The sequence below is a fragment of the Ipomoea triloba genome, chromosome 11 (assembly GCF_003576645.1).
Source record: "Ipomoea triloba cultivar NCNSP0323 chromosome 11, ASM357664v1".
Taxonomy (NCBI): domain Eukaryota; kingdom Viridiplantae; phylum Streptophyta; class Magnoliopsida; order Solanales; family Convolvulaceae; genus Ipomoea; species Ipomoea triloba.
The window spans coordinates 10,945,975-10,966,002 of NC_044926.1; the positions used below are offsets into that span (position 1 = coordinate 10,945,975).

Below are 20,028 nucleotides of genomic sequence, written 5' to 3' on the forward strand. Positions count from 1 at the left end.
TGGTAATATGTGCATTAGTGCACTTAGTGCAGTGCATCGTAGGACATTGGGATGTTTATCGTAGAACTTTTTGACGGTGTTTGAATGCACAATCAAATAGTTATCAGTGCACAACATTCGATATAGGAATGCACGATATTCTGTATAAGAATGCACAACTTTTAATAAGACTAATTTACCCCTAATGGTATATTTTTTACCATTTTAAAGAGATTTGTTTATTTAATCCGTGTGATTTAGTCCTTTTAATCTCAATCTTACATCATTATAATTTAATAATTTCGATTAGTCTTCACGTCATCACCTAAGAATATGTCTTTCATGTGAACCGGAGCCGTCAATATCAGTGCGTGAAAGGAACTTCTAATAAAACCAAAGCAAGATTAGTAACCAAAAAAAATCTAAGAAGAAATAATAATTTATTTTTCTCTTAAATTTTATGAGAATGACACCGGATTAGTAATAAGGATTGAATTTGAACGTGTACCAAAATTAAGGCTAAAATGTGATTAAATTATAAATTAAGAATAATTATCTTGGTTGGCGTGAGTAGATGTGCACTCTCATCCCTTAAAGAGAGATTCTAATCTGGCCAACACTTTGTTATCGGTGCGAACAAAAATTAGCCTGAGAGTATAATATACAGGCTTAAATATGTTTCCTATAATTAAGTTTTGCTCAGAACATCTCGTGATCTAACTTTAAAAAAAAAATAACTCCGTATAAATTAAGAATTAAATCGAAAATTGAGGACCAAATGAGGAATTTAGTCCAAGGAATAAGAGAATTGGTTCCTTATTTTATTCTTTATTTTATCTTTATGCAACCATTTCATCCCTAGTCATTAAATGGGCCCAAAGTGTATGTAAATAGTAATTTCCCTACTTGCTAAGCAAAGTGGAAATTGGGATGCCCTCTCTCTCTCTCTCTCCTCTCCCTCTCTCTACACTATGAAGAAGCCTAAGCTCTTCCATGGAGCTTGGAACCCAAAATCCTAGCGTCACATTTCTTTCACACACTGCTGTTACGATCAACTTCATCTCCCTAAAATACCACTCACCCACCTTATAATTCTGGTACTTCGGGGCCTCCCCCCTCCCTCTCTCTCTCTCTCTCTCTCATATTTATTATCATTTGGCAGCTTTCCATTTTGTATTTTTAGGAACTGGACCACTTTTTTTCACTCCTGACTATAGTGTGTTTTTTTCCCTGCATAACTGCCCTGTTTCCACTAAGGAAGCACGTATTTTGGCTGTCTACTTTTGCTTGTTTAGCGATTCTTGTTTAAAATTTATTGCTCCCTAGTGAGTAGTCGCTCACATTTCTGCTCTCATTTCAGCTGTCTCCATATCTCAATTGTGCTTTTCTTCACTGGGTTTTCAAGAAAATGGAGACATTTGAGACTTTTTTTCAGATTCCCTCATAAATGTTCCATGTTCTTGTGAGAAGAGATTTTTGATGGGTTGGGTTCTTTGTTAAAAGTATGGAGTTGATCATTCAACACGGTTAGCGTGAAAAAAAGGGGGAACTTGGGTGTTGGTTTTTGGGGGGTTGTGATTTAGAACTCTATTGTTGATTTAAAAAAAAAAAGAAGATGGAGTCTTGGAGCTATGTTTCTGGGGAGAAGGGATTTGTTTCTGAGGAATCTATTTCTGTGGATGATGGTATTGCAAGGAGTAGAAATAATGGGTTTATGAGTTGGGAATTGAAGGCCCCATGTGGAATTGGAGGCACTATGGTGTGCTCACCTCAAGGGGACATTGAGACTCAAGGAATGGTGGAAATGGGTTCTCAAGATTTGATTACAAAATCTCTGGGCAATAATCACTCAATTAGTAGGGCTGGTGATGGGACATTTTTTGCAGCTCCCCACAATGCATTTTCTGGGGAGAATCAGTCTAGTTCTAAGCTATCCAGTTCAGTTGTGGAGTCAAGTTCTAGAGATTCATCACTGATTGACTTGAAGCTTGGGGGTATTCCTGATCATAGAGACACTCAGATTACCAAATCTCATAAGCCGAACCACCCGGCTTTGTCTTCAGCTCAATCTTCGACTCCAGTTAAGAGAATGCGAGCTGGAGGGCAGAATTCCCAGCCCCCCTTCTGCCAGGTTCATGGTTGTAAGAAAGATCTCAGCTCCTCCAAGGACTACCACAAGAGGCATAAAGTGTGTGAGGCTCACACTAAGACTTCTAAGGTTATTGTAAATGGTATCGAGCAACGGTTTTGTCAGCAATGTAGCAGGTCGGTTTCCAGTTTCCATTCCTGGTCTTTAGTTCTGTAAATTATATGCACAGTTTTCTTAAAATAATTGAAGATGGAAAAGGATAAGTTTTAATCTTTAGTCAAGGTCAAGCATTAACTTCTACCCAAATTAGGTGTAAACTTGAGTCATCAATCTTCTGTGTAAAGAATTGCTCTGATAGTGTAGCCTTTGTGTCTTACATCATGTGAACATTTAGTTTTGACTCTTCATCATTACTATGTTCATTATAGCAGATTTTTGGTAATCTCGCCTATTGTACTACAACCAGCCTACTTTATGGCTAAATTTGTGTGTGCTTCTGATATTTCAGATTCCATTTGTTGGCTGAATTCGATGATGGTAAGCGTAGTTGCCGTAGACGTTTAGCTGGCCATAACGAGCGTAGAAGAAAGCCTCGCACAGCTCTTAACTCTGGCAGAACAGGGAGGCTTTTTCAGTCATATCCGGGTACAAAACGATCCTTTCTTCTTGATGTGTAGTTAGTCTTTGGTTTTCTGAAAATTTTCAAGGATGTTTATGTTATTGGACATCTGCATAATCTACAATTATAGGAATAATTTGAAATATGAGACCATGTTTAGCATAATTCTGTTCTTGGACTAACTACTATATGGCTTATTAGCTAAAAGGTCAATTGGACACATTGTTGGCTTTGTTGCTATTATGAATTTGGCAAACTAGTTACTGGCCCAAATCAGACAACTTTTAAGGTATGAGTCTTACATTGTCATCATGCTAAGGGTGGTTTTTCAGAATTGGGGTACATTTAGAAGTAGCATTCCACCTGGGCCTCATTTCGTACTTGTTTTCACTTTTGCCAAGGTGAGGAAGGCATGTGAACTGTAGAGAGTGTTTGTGTGTGTAAGAAAGAAAAAAAGAAAGGTTAAAGATGGTGAAATTTGCTGGAAAAAATGGTACAATTTCAGCAGAAAAAGAAGGGTAGTTATGTTACAAATTTCTGGGATTCGTTTAACCCTTTGGTCAACTGAAGGGCCTCTTCACATTTTTATAGGAGTTTAATGGCTTGAATAAAAAATAAAAGTTTTGATGACATAGAAAACATAAACTCATGCTTCGGTGATTCTGATTTGTCACTTTGAAAACTCATGCTTCGGTTTTATGGTCTCTGGTAAAAGATTAAAAGTAACTAACAAATGCCATTTTTCTGTGTTTTCATCATACAAGCAGGTACCAGCTTTCAGGGGACAGCTTTCACAACGTCATCTTTTGTTTGCCAAGATATACTTCCTAGCAGCCTTCCCCATCCACCAAAATACGAGATCAATGATTGGTATAGGAATGTAAAAGTTGAGGACGGGGTCAACTTTAGCCCTCAGCTAACGATTCCCTTAATTAACCCACAGTCACAACCAAGATCTCTTTTCCCTTCATATAATCCGGAGAAGCATTTTCCTTTAACAAGATGCAAAGTTAGCGAGAGTAGTAACTCGTATGCACACGATATGGATGTGCCAAATTTTGTTTCTCATTCTCTCTTCAATAGCACTTCAGTAGGCAGTGAAGTGTTGAATGCTTTTGACTCGTCATCAACCATTCACGGCCTGTCAGGGATGTCAAGTTCTGGCCATGCTCTCTCTCTTCTGTCATCTCACTCACAAAGTTCTTCTAATCATTCATCCATGGTTCCCACAGCCCACCACCTGATTAGCCCGGGCACTAATACTCTCTTCAACATGGCACATGTATCCAAAAAACATTTAGGGACTAGCCCACCTGCCTCGACAAGTGGGCTGTCAAGTACGCTTAACTCGCCTGGAATAAATTCTTCGGACGAAGCACGCTTGGAACAGATGCTATTTTCCAACAGTGGTCAGAACTTTGCATTCAACAGGGTCGTCCAAGTATCAGAATATATGAATGAGAAGAACCAAATTTGCGGTGAAGATGGCCCCACTATCAATTTGCTTCAGTTGTCATCGCGGCTTCAGCAGGTGCAGCATCAAAGGCATTCCATGCAAGCAAGGCAGGAAAGCGATGTTTTTTCTGGAAACAGAATCACATGATTGGTAAGCATATAACTCTCCTAAACATAATCGAGGATTTCTTCCTTTGTGTGTGCTTTCTTATCTGTTTACATTGCAATAACTAATAGCACCGTCTTCAAAAACTGTATATATATCCTATTGCTTTGATAACATTACTTGATGAACGAAACTAAGAAACCCGGAGATATTTAAGGATATTGTCAATATACTCTTCTAGGAGGCATGGAGATCACTTAGATTGTATATATTCCACAGTAATATGGGATCACAGTTATTTGCAGATTTAAGATGATCTAACTTTCAAACAAGTGCAACTAGTTGATATATGCTACTTCACGTGCGATTTGCTGGTCCACTAGTTAAAATGTTCTTACATATTTTTGGGTATTTCAATAGAACTCTTTAGTTTTGCAGAATTAAAGGATTAAAGCAGAACTAAGCAATCCCTTCAAAAGATATTACCAATTTACCATTGCATGTCATCTTGAAATGTATCACTTGGGGCTAGGAAAATTCCCTTTGGTTACTTACAGCTGAAGTTTTACAGTTTCTTCCAACCCCCTCCCCAACTTATAGAGAAACTTTTCCTCAAAGATATACCTATCTTTCCTTGTAACGCTTATATCTAAAGAAAGCATTTAAGGAAAAAGAGTTGGATTTTTGGAATTAATAAGGTAAAGTGATATCTAATATATTTCAGCTTGATGGTTGTAAATACTTCCTAACATCATTTGTTGGGCTGAGGCCGGTAAAGGGCCAAGTTCATCAATTAGTGGCTAGGGGATTGTTAGGCGGAGGCCAGTGAAGGGCCAAGTCCAGCACCCTACCTCATGTTATGGCGATATAAGGAAATAAAATTGCGACTTCGCTACTGGATATAGCTTTTAATGTGGTGGTAAGCGCAAACTGTGTAGTTAAGACTGGTAGGTGCTGGGAGGGGGAATTGGGCCAAGTCCATCAATTGGTGGCTAGGGGATTGTTGGGCGGAGGCCGGTGAAGGGCCAAGTCCAGCACCCTAACTCTCGAAAATGTGATGGTTTTACTACTAGTTAATAGTTATAGATTTTGGCGTAGTGATAAGCGCTTGATTGCTTCCCGGAAACGTTTATGCGAATGTGTAGAGGTCATAATCCTGTTTTACTCTATTTTGCTGTGCAGATCCAGGTTGCGCAGTTATATGTGGTAAAAGCATGCATTTGCTCCAGCCTTTGCAGCGCTAACTGTGAAGGAAGAAGAAAGCAGGAGGAGCCTTGATTTGATGTTCATTTTTCTTTCCATTTTCGTGTGAAGCTGAAAACTGTTTTTCCCAGCTCTCTTCCTTAATAAGCAGTTCCTTTTTCCCTTATTGTTGACGCTGCAAAAGCTGTAATCTTGACTCTATTCTAATTGTATATCAATCCCTTCTATTTTTGTTCTCACATTCTTGTCCAAGATTTGTGTGAAAGTTATGGGCGTGTTTGGTTGACAGGTTTAGCTATTAAGAATAGGTATTAAAGTTTATTGATTGGTTGACAGGTTTTTAGAACACTATTATGGTTTTTGATTACCTCATTAATTGTGAAACCTATTCCCTAATAAAATAAGGGTTTCATTTCCCTTCTTCCTCTTCTTCAACTATTAATAATTATTCTCATTTCACCCTACTACCAAACATGCAAAATACTTTCACAAAAACCCATTACCAAGTATTTGATATCCTTTGATTTTCATGTGCGAATCAAACACATCCTATGTTCGTTCATACCATAGTTAATAGTAAGTAGTGGTGAGCAGAATTTTCAAATAAATGACACAACCGATAACTAACAAAAATTTTGTTGTTTTTTTATAATACGAGTAATTTTTTGTCGGTTATAGATTATAGGTTTTTCAAAAGCTTAATTTTTCTTTGCCCACAAAAGAAATCTCTAGCCTCGCCTTGCCTGATAGAATGGTGAAGGGATAAGTTCTCGATTGGGTGTATGCAACTCACGCCCTGCAATTGTTAGGTCTCAATCTTACGTCATTGTTCATAATTTACCACATGAGTACCAACTAAGCAATTCAATTCAGATAGTGATATATCATGAAGGGAAAATTAGAAACGGTGTAACATTACTCATTTTTTCCTCTCCTAAAGTTTTCCATCCTAATTTTTTTTTCTCCGGTGTGACTTATATTTATTGGGTGCCCATAAATTTACTAGCATTATTTACATGTAATCAAATACTAAATGATCCAATCAAATAGTATCATAGTATCATGTCATAAGAAGAAATTGAGATGAAAAATTTAGGAAGTGTATGTAACACTTCTTAGGTTATTTGATATTTCAATCGTATATCAATTATGTTTAGATAGTACATGTGTTTTTCAAATGATTAGTGGTATTTTAGGAATAAAAACAAATAATTTAGATACAATAATATTCTGAAATAAATATTTTAGGATAATCAAAATAATCGGTCAAACCTAATAGGTTCAATTTCAATATGTAATTTTTATTTTTATTTTTTTGAAAATTTCAATATGTAATATTTGTTAAGCATATAATATAATAATGTATAAAAATAAATGTATAGTCCAATTATCAACTTAACATTTTAGTTAAAATGAAACACATATTTCAATTTGATATATTTACTAATAAACAGACTATGTCCACATATTAAGCATATATAATCTATAAAACATAAATGTTTGTTATGCACATACTAAGTATCTATAAAACATGATAAACAGAGTATTTATTTACACCTAACCCAATTTAGCATTAATCTTTATTACACAAGTAATATTACACATACTTTCACTTTTTACTCCATACTTATATAACACACTAATTCATTCCAAAAAAACAAATGAGTCACAACTTTTATCACTTTCTTATCTTCTCCCTCCAATTAAATCAAGATATATGGCGAGAGTTTTACTCTCGTCCATTTATCATTTTCCTCATTACTTGTAAAATGATTTGGTCATCTTTCAATTCACTCATGATTAAATATAAACGCTAATAAACGCAAACAAGCAAGTCGTTGTAGTATAGTGGTGAGTATTCCCGCCTGTCACGCGGGTGACCCAGGTTCGATCCCCGGCAACGGCGAGTATTTTGGCTTTTGTTGCTTTCCAGTTTCCACAACGTTTTCCTTTGGAAAAGATGAAAAGCGAGGCGGCAGAATGAGAAATGATGGACATGGGGAAGAAATAGCCAAAAAGCAAAAGCCAAAACTATCTAATCCAAATCCAAATCAATCACTGTTATTGGTTCTTCACAACACGGTGAGTACAGTTGGCATTTCAGAATCATTGTGCCAACTGGAGGGAGAGAGGGAAATTGCAAAAGAATAGTATAGCACTAAACCTTTGTGTACAACACTATGTGTAGATCTAGTCAACCCAAAAATTAATGGTTTGGTGGAATCTTTAACTGCCATCACATTGCCATTACCATTACAACTAATGTGTGTGTCACCAAGCCCATACATGATTAAAAACTAATTACATGTTGGATGATTAAAAAAAAACAAGTACAAAGTTATGCGTTTAAAGCATCTACATCAATGAATTTTTGGTGGTTTTTGAAGAAGAAAAACCATATGTATTGTATTTGAATAAATGGGGAGGATAGTGTTTTTGGTATTTTTCTCCTGCAAATGGAAGTTCTTTGTAGGGCCCAAGTAAAAAGAGAAAAAGGAGACAAGGAAGCTGAAACTAGCGCGTGTGGCGCAATATTCGTGCCCGGTAGGCATGCATGCGCCTACTGGCCACATAACTGTATGCTTTTTATTTTTATTTATTTTTATTTTTTGTCGGATTCCTTTAAATTTTTTTTTCCTTTTTCTTTTTCTTTCCCTTTTTCCTCCTTTATGTCTCTCTTAGTTGGCACTTCAAAAAACCGTGAAAAATTAAGAGCGGATGAGGATACTCTTATGACAACGGGAGATCAACAGCAAAACAGAGTTGCAGAGTTTTGTACTAGAGAAGTGGCTTAATTGAGGTTCAACACTTTTCGTTTTGTACTAAAGAAGTAGAAAAGTGGCTCAATTGAGGTTCAGTGCTTCTTGAAAGATGACTGCCTGGGTGTCAGTTGGTCGAAGAGGTCGTGCTTTAAGAGAAGTTTATTGTTCTTTTTTTAATACATTGAAAACGAAAATAATTAAACAAAAAATGATGGTGATTAAGTCACATCAACGTCCGCTAAAAGATGAAACCAAGTAAATGGATTATTATCAAACCTAGTAAGAGAGAGTTTGATTGGATCTCATGGGGTAGTTAAAGCAGTTGACTTAGCTTGTATATGATGATGACCAAGCCAAAGTCCAATGTCAAATTACATCTTGCAATTTGGCCAAGTGGTAGTCACTTTTATTCATACATTACATGACGAAAATATAATTATATTAGCATATTTATCGAGTTGAAATACTATGTTCGACGCAAGGAATAAGAATAAAAATCATACACATTGTTTGGTTGACAACTTTTCAGGTACATGATTTCATTACCTCCTATACTTAAAAAACTTATTATCTAATTTAAATTAAGTATCATTCTCCTTATCCCTCATCATTTCATCCCCTTCTCATTTCGTCTCCTCCTCCTCACTACATAGGATTAGTGCTTTTAAATTTTTGTTTTGATTTTTTGTTCATATTATGATTTGGATGTCATCATATTAGGATCAATTGCTTTATTTTTTGTTTTTGCATTTTTCAAAAATCATGTTCCAATTATAGGGTCATACGTAAATGAATAACAATATTAATAAGAGTTTATTACCGAAATGGTCCATCGACTATTGTGAAATTACCAATTTGGTCCTCGACAATTTTTCTTGCCCAATTAGGTCCATCGACTTTGAGAAATTTAATCAATTTGGTCCTCCATTTATTTTACCGTTTGATTTCAGTTAAATCGAAACCAAATTGGTAATTTCATTATAGTCAAGGGACCATTTCAGTCAAAATTAATTACCGAAATGGTCCATTGACTATAGCAAAATTACCAATTTGGTTCCAATTTAACGGTTGTTTAACACCAAAATAAACGGAGGACCAAATTGATTAAATTTTTCAAAGTCGAGGACCTAATTGGGCAAGAAAAATTGTCGATGACCAAATTGGTAATTTCACAATAGTTGAGAGACCATTTTGGTAATAAACTCTATTAATAATCATTCCAATTCCAACCTACTACCAAATATGCCAAATACTTTCACCAAAACCCATTCTAATTACAATTCTCATTCCAATTCTCATATCCAAGCCAAACACACCCTCGCTCTCTTCAAAATGTCTTTTAAAAGGAGTTAATATCCAATTTAGTCATCGACTATAATGGTTTTACTCAATTTAGTTCTAAGTGACTTTTTGTACTCAATTAAGTCCCGAACTTTGATGATTTTACCCAATTAAGTCCTCCGTTAACGATTCCATTAGTTGATGGTTAAAAGTAGGGTTAATATGGTAATTTATCCTCCCTCCTCCCTTTTACCATCTTTTTCTTCGACTCATTTCTCATGCGTCTTCTTTCCGACCGTTAAAAAAAAACAAAAAAAAAAACAAAAAACAAAAAATAGATAAGAAAATTGTGAAAAAGATCAAATAAAGATAGATGCAAGGTGGGGGGGGGGAGAGGGGTGGGTTAGGTTTTGTGGTGGGATTTTATTTTTTGAATTTTTGCTTGTGGTTACGATGATGGAAGTTGTAGGAATGTTGATGGCAGGGAGATTGGGGAGGAGATGCAAAGTTCAAAATGGTGGTAGAAGAAAAAAGTGATCAAGGGAAAGACGACATATCATTGATGAGCTCGCTGAACTTCTGGCCTCAAAACTCACTGCACGACTACACAGAAAAAATGGAGCTTCATCCGCCTCATGCAAATTCACTCTTCGTTTATCACATGTGGTCTTTGCCACCAGAATTCATGGCTCAGGAAACTACTCGACCACTGCATATCCCTACATGCGTTCCCCGGCCTCTTCGTATGCGTTTTCTCTCTTCACTCTGATCGAAGAACCTAATGCCCATTTGTGGAACACCATGATCAAAGGCTATTCCATGACTTCAAACGCCCTTGACTCCATTCTTTTTCACAATTTTTTTTTGAGAGCTTTTTCACAATTTTTTTTTATAGTTGATGGTTTTTTTTTTTTTTAAATTACAGTCAAAAAGAAGACGGGGGAGAAATGAAGAAGAAGATGGCAATTTGACCAAAAGGGAGGATGAAGGATAAATTACCATATTAACCCTACTTTTAACCATCAACTAACGGAATTGTTAACAGAGGACTTAATTGGGTAAAATCATAAAAGTCTGGGACTTAATTGAGTATAAAAAGTCACTTAGGACTAAATTGAGTAAACCACTATAGTCGAGGACTAAATTGGGTATTAACTCCTTTTAAAAGTGTGAAACTCCACAGTAACACTTAGCCAAATAAACCAGAATCTTGGCTTGAAAACAATGAACAGAAGAGAACAGAAAAATAAGGCCATCAACTAGCAGGAAAAACTGATAGATCATTCTATAAATAATGCTGAATGTAATTTAATCAAGTGCATAAATATCTCAATAGTTCTAAACTCATAGGGAAATATAAGACTGTAACCATCTCTCCGCGATGCAAGTAATCATAAACAGGCTGAAAATGATACTGTCTAGCCTATCGAAGCAGAGTCCTAGCTCTACTAATATAATGTGCTTTTACTTGGAGGGGCCATTGGGTTTCTTGGCAGCATCTCCAGATGGGTTCAGCTCGTCCCAAGCTTCGATCCAGGTCACCATTGCATCGGCCAGTTTGATGAAGTACTCGTCAACCTTCCCGAGCTTGGCCTTGACTTGTTTGGAAATCTCGAGGTAACAGCTCTGGACAGTGGTGCAGTCCTTTGGAAGAGTAACAGACTGGAAAAAGGGGATCAGCTCCTCTTGCCAGTAGATACCCTTGTATTCCTTCTTAAGGTTCACAAAAGGATTGCTAGCTTTGCTGTGCCAGATGTAGGGCAGACCGGTCTTGACACCCAATCCCATGTGGTCGCAGATTACCTACATAGAATGCGTGATAAAGGAAATGTTAAGATCAAACGCTTACCAAAAAGCCAAAAGCTATAGCCAGTAATGAAGATGGCTCTTCGTGGGACTCCCCGACTCTGATACCACTTGTTAGGATCAAGCTAGTAGCAAATGCACAACTTTATTTCCTTATAAAGCCACACACTTTCGAGAACAAGGCCTCTGGACTTGGCCCTTTACCAAGCCTTAGCCCAACAATCCTTTAGCCACATGGTATTGGACTTGGCCCTTACTGGCCTCCGCCCAACAGGAAGCATTCATAAAAATGACAACAATTGAGGCAGCCAAATGGATAAATAGTGTAAATAGTACCTTGCAACACCACCCAGCCCACATATCATCGTAGCGTCCAATGGGCTGGCCATCACCCATTAGTCCAAAATACATAGCAGGGCCAATTAATTCCCGGTTGAATCCCAGATTCATACCACACATTGGGAAGAGGGTTCCCTTAGGTATTGTCATAATGGCATCAACATACCTGAAAATGGTTGGAAGGGATTAGCTAGCTCATTAAGTTATCAATCCAAAGAAAATGTAGATAGGAAGGAGTGCCCCCATACCTAGTGTTCCTTTCAAGAGGCTTGACAAGCTGGGTGGGTGCATCATAATCAGGGATGTTAAGCCAGAGGCCATGAGATACAGCAGTTGGTGCACCCTCACGAAGACTGAATGGGTATCCACGGACAAAATCTGCACCATCACGGTATGGATCATACAAAGTGTTGAAAAAGAATGGAGTTGACGGGGACAAGAGGTTCTTGATGTGCTGTTCAAGAGCATTAATGTCCTTGCCAGATGGATCTTTGGCTACCTATATATTCAAAATGACAAAAATTTGAGAAAACAAGAAATGGTGTCATGAACCCCAGACTTGAGGCAAGCAAACAATACTTCTTACCAACTCTCTTTTAAACCTTCAAATCAAGAATAGCATCGCATGGTAAAAACTCAAAATAAAGTATATCTTATACAGACAGTATTTGGCATGTAAAAAAATGATATTAGTCAAGAACTGGCACTGGTAATGGAAAACTCATCAAAGTCAATCATCAGATCAGAATAGATAAAAGCCACAAAATTTGGTTCAGGCATGCAAACAAGGTCTGAGAAGACAAACAAATGTGATTTAAACAAATACATAATTCTTACTGGCTTCAGGATACTCATCAACTTAGAACATACACAGGACGAGAAGGAAAACAATAAGCAAATAAGAAAACAGATAAAAATTCCTTCTTGTTTTTTCAGCTATCACACAATGTTAAATGAGTAAGTTGTAATCAGAAGCCTTGTTTTTAACATCATTTTCAAAACTGAAAATGAAATGTCTTTATCCATTATCCATTACCTAGATAAAGCCCACACTATAGAGATCACACATCTAAAACAAAATTGAAAGTTGAAACAAAGCAACACATAAATATCTATAAATTAGATAAATATATCTGAAAAGGTAGCATGCAATACTTATGAAAATTTTGAAAATTAAGCATTCAGAAACACCCATAATTCAGATTCAAAATCAGATCTGTAATCAAACTTCACAATCTGACAGACAAATCGGATCAAATAATTGCAAATCATAACCACAACAAACCATCCACCCCATGATTCAGATTCTCTCTTGTCAGATCCATATTCAAAACTTCACAAACGTCTCGCTAATCGACAGATCAGATCAGATTTCAACAATTCAATGAGCAATTGACTAAGAAACGCCTATAAATCAAATTTCAATTTTGAAATTTAAAACAAATATTCAAACCACAATCGAATATAGACACGCATAAATCTGAACTTCAAAAATAGAAAAATTTGGCAAAAAAAGGAAGGGAGAGGGCTTACAAAGCAGTCATCATCAATGGTGTAGATGTACTTCTTCTTGGAAACCATGTAGCCAAAGCAACGGCAAGCGGAATCCTTGAAGGAAATGCAGGAAGCCTTGGGGCCCAGAATCCGGTTGATGTCATTGCGGTTGTAGAGCTCATAGTCAAACCCGTCGGGGACCCGGATAGTCTTTGACGGGTCGCCGTCTTGGACTATGATCAGATGGTAGGGCTGGAAAAAGGGGCGCCACTGCTCGAGGAAGTCGAGGTTTCGGATGGTGGGGATCACTATATCGAGCTCATCTTTCAGCAGAGGGGTTGCGGGCACAGATGGAGAAGAAGGACCCGCCATTTGAACGCAGTTTGGATGGGCGGGGCGGGTTGAATAAGCGGGTCGTATTTGGGGTTGTGGAGAACTGGTTGTTCAGAGTTGAGGTGTATTTATAGTGTGGGAAGACGAAGACGAAGACCAAAATGCTGTCACGCAATAACGGTGTGTGATTATCGGACAAGATTTTTGCGTTACTCTAGCCTCGCAGTAAAGTTCGCAAAAATGTAGTAATAAATATAAATAATCAATTTAAAGAAAGCAACAAATGTAATTTTAGTCCCTCCGCCATTATTGTTTAAGTCATTTTACTGCGCGTTTGGTTGGAAAGAATGAAATAAGAAGAAAATGAATTGTAATTCGGTGGAAAAGAATAAAGTACAAATAAAGTAGGAATTCAAATTACATTGTTTGGTAGGGATAAATAGAATTATTGGGAAGAAGTAATATAAAGACTAAAATGCCCTTGTATAATACTCTGTAATACAAGGGCAAATGCGTCATTTTCTTCCTTTTCCCTTTCCTTTGTATGTATGAATTGAATTGCAATTCATGTCAACCAAACAACCCCTTATTTTTTATAATTTTTTTTTAAAACTTAGATCCCAACTTCGCTGGACTAATCTTAAGCCCATAGAACCCCGCTCTTAGAATCACGATAGAAGTGAATCGTGAGTTTCACAATCAGCACACCAGTCAAATTCAAATCTTCATGTGTGCATGAGGAATTTAATCCAGATCTTCTAGTATCATTGGGTCTTACTCCTTGAACCCCCACACTGCCGCCTCCGGTCATGATCTTTAAGTCAGTCGACGAATCAACTATGTTAAGCCCCGAGGAGCTTTATTTCTTGATAATTAACAAGACGTTTGGTTACAAGGAGCAAATTATTAAAGGAAAAGAAATTGTAATATCGTGGGAAATTAATAAGGTGAAATAAAGTAGGAATTCAAATTTTATTATTTGGTAGGCAGGAACAGAATTACTATGAATTTCAATTATAATGTTTGGTATATATGAGAATTGAAAGAAATAAGTTGTATAAATACCAAAATGCCTATGTAATTGCAATTAGTAATGAAAGATATAGGATTATTAGGAATGATAATTTGGTTCTCACACTCTAAAATTTCTTCTCATGTATTATAAAATTGTAAAAATTTCTAGGAGAGATGTGCAATTCCTCAAATTTAAAGATTTTTAATTCCATAGAATTGCAATTCATCTTAATCAAACTCCGGAAATTCTCACTTGTTAGAATTAAATTGGAAAAGGATTATAATTCCTCTTTACCAAACATGTCACTAATAGTTGTACAATTAGTTATAAATGTAATTAAATATGTGTAATTTGTCAATATGCTAACTTTTGTCATCAATTACCATTTTTTAAGCTAGTCAACTAGTCATAAATATGTGATAAAACTACCAAAAGAATATTATATTATCAAAATAAAGGTAGAAAGAGATTTTATAAATAGTATATGAAAAAACTATAAAAATATAAATAATTAATTCATTATGTATAAATTTAAAATATATAAAATTGAAAATAACTTGTAAGTGTATAAGAAAGTAAATGCAATGTATAATTTATTATATTTAAAGGTATTATTTAACATCATTAACAACTTAGGAGGAAAAGAGGAAAAATAAAAAATAAAATTGAAAAGAATTTGTGAGTAATTTACAAGAGAGAAATCACAATGTACAAGTTAACAATGCATTTAATTACATTAATAAATTTTTATTCTTATTAAACTCTATCATTATTGACTTTTATTATATTTTATTATTAGTATTTTCTATGCGCTATACGTAAAAATAGATATCCAATATTTTTTTTTGAATACATAGATATCCAATATTAGTAATCTATATTAAAATCTTATATTTATTTACATTTAATATAATAATAATAATAATAATAATAATAATAATGTAAACTATTTTCTATACTCCAATATATAATGTATATATATTATTACCATTGAAAAAGATAATAAAATATACGGTGGATGGATGTGCATGGTAACAATAGTTGGAAAATATAACATAAGTTATAACAGTATGGGATTTAAGTTATAACTTTTATTGAGTACAATGCTCGATCTCATGACCTCCCTATGGGAGAGTCACTAGATGTCATCTGAGCACAAGGTGTTTGGCATTAGATTTTAGATTATATATTATAAAATAACAGTGTTGCATATAAAGGAGGATCAATAGAATCATGAAGTAACCAGCTTGGATGGCGTAAGTGGCTGTGCACTCTTGTCCCTATGGGAGAGTCACTAGATGTCATTTGCGCAAAAGGTGTTTGGCATTAGATTTTAGATTATATATTATAAAATAACAGTGTTGCATATAAAGGAGGATCAATAGAATCATGAAGTAACTAGCTTGGTTGGCGTAAGTGGCCGTGCATTCTTGTCCCTTAAGAGAGGTTGGGAGTTTAAACCCCTTTTGTATGGAAAAATTAATTTGGCTAGCACTTTGCCCCTTAATTGGGCCGGTATGAATTGGGATTAGTTTGAGTATGATACGGGCTTAAAGGTGCCTCCTATAGTTAGGGTCTGCTTAGAACACCTAGCTTTAGCCATCATCGCCACTTCCTTTTTTTGACAATTTTGTGAGCAGGGCTGCTCATTGGAATATGGTGACTCCTCTTGTTCCTGATCGTGACAAAAAAAAAATCTTGAATAAATAGAAAAGCCCTTCTCAGGAACTCCATAAAATTGACAAAAAAAACAATATTCCGCTCCCCCCAAATAAATCTAAATATTTGATAGGATTCGATTCATTTTAGTAATGAACAAAACAAATAGGATTGATTATGTATCACAATTGTCAGAAATAAACAAAAAGAATTTTATGGGGCTTCCCTGTCGAGAATAAAAAGTTTTTCTCTTAGAGAGGCGGTTTCCTCGCTTAGAAAAGCGTTCCTTCTCTCAAGAGATTCCCATTGAGTGGATAACTCGTACATAATTTTTTTTTTTTTGAAAAGAAATACTTCATTAAGCATTAAGGAACAAATGTTGAATACAAGAAGGATAACAAGAAAAACCAACCACGAGGACCAGATTGAGAATTAGCCGCTCTAGCAAGAGCATGAGCAAGATCGATGACTTTTTTTTTTTTTAATCAATTGACATCAATTGACTATTGTCAAGAATTAACTGTCTAAATGGCAGATTATTGGTTTTCAAAAAAAAAATTGTCTAAACGGGAATAATTAAGAGATTAAAATTGTATTTTTTTGTTTAAAATTATTTATTTTATTTTTTATGACTCAAAGAAAATATTTTAACTAATAAAGAACCAAATCTAATTAATTTTACTTTTAAGTTTTAACGATTAAAATTTCACACACACACATAGAGAGAGAGTTAAAAAAGACTAAAATTAAAATAGACAAAAAGAGAAACTGGTGTTGTTGAGCATTTTACATTCATCCTGTATAGTAGTGAGGTAGTATATAAAACTACTGTAAAATAACATAAATAACAAATGCAGATTTGGTATCTTATATATATATATATTTTTTGATGCCAAAGACCTTGTGGTCTAGTGGCATTCGGTGTCTTGATTAACACTTCCACATGGATTATGGGAGTGGATTTGAGCCTCAGTGGAGGCAATTGTTAATTTTTTGTGCTTCAGTAGACTTGAGAAAGTGGCAACTGTTAACTCTTTGTGCTTATGACCATATACTACATTGTAACAGAGCCAGTAGTACTCAAAATTTTTTTTATATACTTCTAAAAATTATTAGATCAAGCATTAATTGATTAGCATGTATTTCAAAACACCATAAAATATTCCAAATAAGCAAATTCATGTATGTACGCAAATTATATCGTGGACCGCTCATCAAAATGATGTCATTTTGATTAATGAAAATAGGCAGATGAAACGACCTCCGTTCCACGCCATTCACTTTCAGTTAATATACATTGCAGTTACATTTCAACACAACTGCAATGACATTTCGATATAACTACAATTTCATTCGAAAAAACACAAATGTGAATTTGTTATTCAGTATCAGTTCATATACATTGCAGTTACAATTCAACACAACTACAGTTATATTTCGATATAACTACAGTTTCATTCGATAATATAAAACACAAATGTGAAACTGTTATTCAGTATCAGTTCATATATACTGCAGTTACATTTCAACACAACTACAGTTACATTTCGATATAACTATAGTTTCATTCGATAATATAAAAACAAATGTAATGCAGTATCTTTTGAGATGAATTGTAGTATCAGTGACCGCGGTCCACGGTATAACGACTGATGTATGTATGCACATTACTGGAGGGAATGCATATCTAAGGGTCTGTTTGAAAACACGATAAATAGTTTCTGAAAAATCATTTTTTAAAAATTAATTATTTCTAAAAACTATTTTCCCTTTTCTGTGTTTGACAGAACCTTATAAAATGATTTTTTTTTAGCTAAAAGCTAGAAAATTAGATTCTTTTTATTTGATTCAATTTTTTAACATGAACATAAATCTATTGCAAAATTATTTCATATAAAATATTAATTATTATAATGATTATAATAATTATTTTTTATATAAAAATAAAATTATAGAATTTTCAATAGTTTTAAAGAGAAATAATAATTATAATAAAATGATGTAAATAAATAATTTTTAACTTATAACTTATTATAATAAAAATAAATACATGGATTGATAAATAACTCTATAATAATTATGAAGTAAAGCAATTGAAGTTTTTTTTTTTTTTGGATGTGGCCGGGCTGGATCAAGATTTTTATTATTTGATTTGGGCAAGCTAGACTCATATTTAATCAATAATTGATAAATGTAATAACTTTGAGCTAAAGAAATTGAAAAACAAAAATAACTTTTTATTTTTTGTTGTGGGTCAAGCCAGGATTGTTATTATTTGAATCGGCCTAGTCGAATACATATTTTACATTATTACCTATAAATTTAATATTTACTAAATATATACTTAATTGGATGATGTAAGAAAATCAATTGTTAAGGGACCATTTAATATCAAATTGAAAGTGGATGATGAAAACTGGTAAAGGTTAATAGATTAATAGTCAATAGACCATTTACAAGGCGTTTGGTTTGAGAGAATTATAATTCCATTCCCACTTAATTCCGAATGCAACTAAATTCCTTCGTTTGGTTGGACGTAATTGCAATTCTCTCATTTTCATGGAATTAGAATCTCATGGCCCCCATGGGAATTTAATTCCATGGATTTTAGGAAGAAAAAAAGGCAATGCTGAGACAAAATTACCCCTCTATTTTTTAATCTAAAATTGATGTATGACATTCCCTTCTAAATTATAATATGTATTATTCTTCGACTTCTCTTTGTGTATGTTCATTTAAATCTTTATATGCAACAACTATTCAAAATTTGCATTCTTTATATGCATTGTTTAATTATATACAACAACATTCATGTTTGTTCCTTTGAATTCTTTATATACAGAACTCTTCAAAATTTACATTCTTTATATGTAACAACTCTAACAATTTGTGAATTATTTTGTCAACTATAAATAATAATAATAATAATAATAATAACAATAATAATAATAATAATAACAACAACAACAACAACAACAATGAGCATTTTGGACTTTATATTACTTCTTCCCTCTCAATTCTCATGTATACCAAACATTGGAATTGAAATCCCCAATAATTTTATTCCTGCAAACCAAACACTGAAATTTAAACTCCCATTAGTGTATATATATATATATATATATATATATATATAGGATTTAAATCAAATAAGAACTTGTGCCCAATAAAAAACTATGAAGCAATTAGAGTTGTCTATCTAAAAAGATCTAACGGTTTTAAAGCAATGATAGAAGGAAAATGATTTTCAAAACAAAAAAAAAAAGAGAGAGAGAAGGAAAATGTGTTGCCATTTTCATAAATAACATTAACATTAAGTGCAAATAATAATACTATGCAATGTTATTTTCAAAAAAAAATAATACTATGCAATGCACTCAGCAACACCGTACCATAGAATGTATCTCGTGATACATATATGTGAAGGAAATTTTGTCTACCTTTTACAATTTATGATTTCATTTTTTTTGTTTTTGTTTAAGGCCCTGTTTGGTAAATGGTTGTTGGCTGATTGGGTTGGTTGTTTGGGTTAGAAGGTATGATTTGTTGATAATATTAGCTGATTCTAGAAAGTTGTTTGATAAATTAGCTGTTAGCTGATAGCTTTTTGGTATAATTTCTTTTCTCAAAAAGCTAATTGAAAAGGCTGCTTTGAATAGACTTTTGAATTTTAGCATTTTGAAGTTACAAAAAGCTTATTAACCAAACAACTAATAGTGGTCAAATAAGCCAAAATTGGCTGATATGCTGATTATTTACCAAACAGGGCCTAAATTTTTCAATTTGGTTTAACGTATTGATGAAATCTGTAATTGTAAGTCAAAGTACCTATTAGATCCTTGTATTATAGTGTTTTGTTCAATTTAGTCATTCTATCTTAATTAATTT

The 20,028-nt window shown here is 34.3% G+C and overlaps 2 protein-coding genes and 1 non-coding gene across 4 annotated transcripts; 2 read left to right on the forward strand and 1 right to left on the reverse strand.

Moving 5' to 3' along the window:
• The first annotated feature begins 898 nt into the window (after positions 1–898).
• On the forward strand, positions 899–5,690 carry LOC115996227 (squamosa promoter-binding-like protein 6). 2 transcript variants are annotated; one of them, XM_031235378.1, is made up of 5 exons: positions 899–1,076; positions 1,340–2,244; positions 2,577–2,713; positions 3,452–4,293; positions 5,431–5,690. In XM_031235378.1, exons 2-4 carry the CDS (start codon positions 1,595–1,597, stop codon positions 4,288–4,290), a joined length of 1,626 nt encoding a protein of 541 aa, XP_031091238.1. In that variant the 5' UTR covers positions 899–1,076; positions 1,340–1,594; the 3' UTR covers positions 4,291–4,293; positions 5,431–5,690. The 2 variants fall into 2 exon arrangements, with proteins under 2 accessions (XP_031091238.1, XP_031091239.1); XM_031235379.1 differs by having other exon boundaries at positions 899–2,244; positions 3,455–4,293.
• Positions 5,691–7,285: 1,595 nt separating this feature from the next.
• TRNAD-GUC lies at positions 7,286–7,357 on the forward strand. The gene has a single exon. It is a non-coding gene; the product is annotated as a tRNA-Asp (tRNA).
• Positions 7,358–10,754: 3,397 nt separating this feature from the next.
• LOC115997109 (UDP-arabinopyranose mutase 1-like) lies at positions 10,755–13,505 on the reverse strand. The gene is made up of 4 exons (XM_031236600.1): positions 13,173–13,505; positions 11,888–12,138; positions 11,637–11,805; positions 10,755–11,297 (listed from the first exon to the last, which is right to left on the reverse strand). Exons 1-4 carry the CDS (start codon positions 13,503–13,505, stop codon positions 10,959–10,961), a joined length of 1,092 nt encoding a protein of 363 aa, XP_031092460.1. The 3' UTR covers positions 10,755–10,958.
• Positions 13,506–20,028: the final 6,523 nt, after the last annotated feature.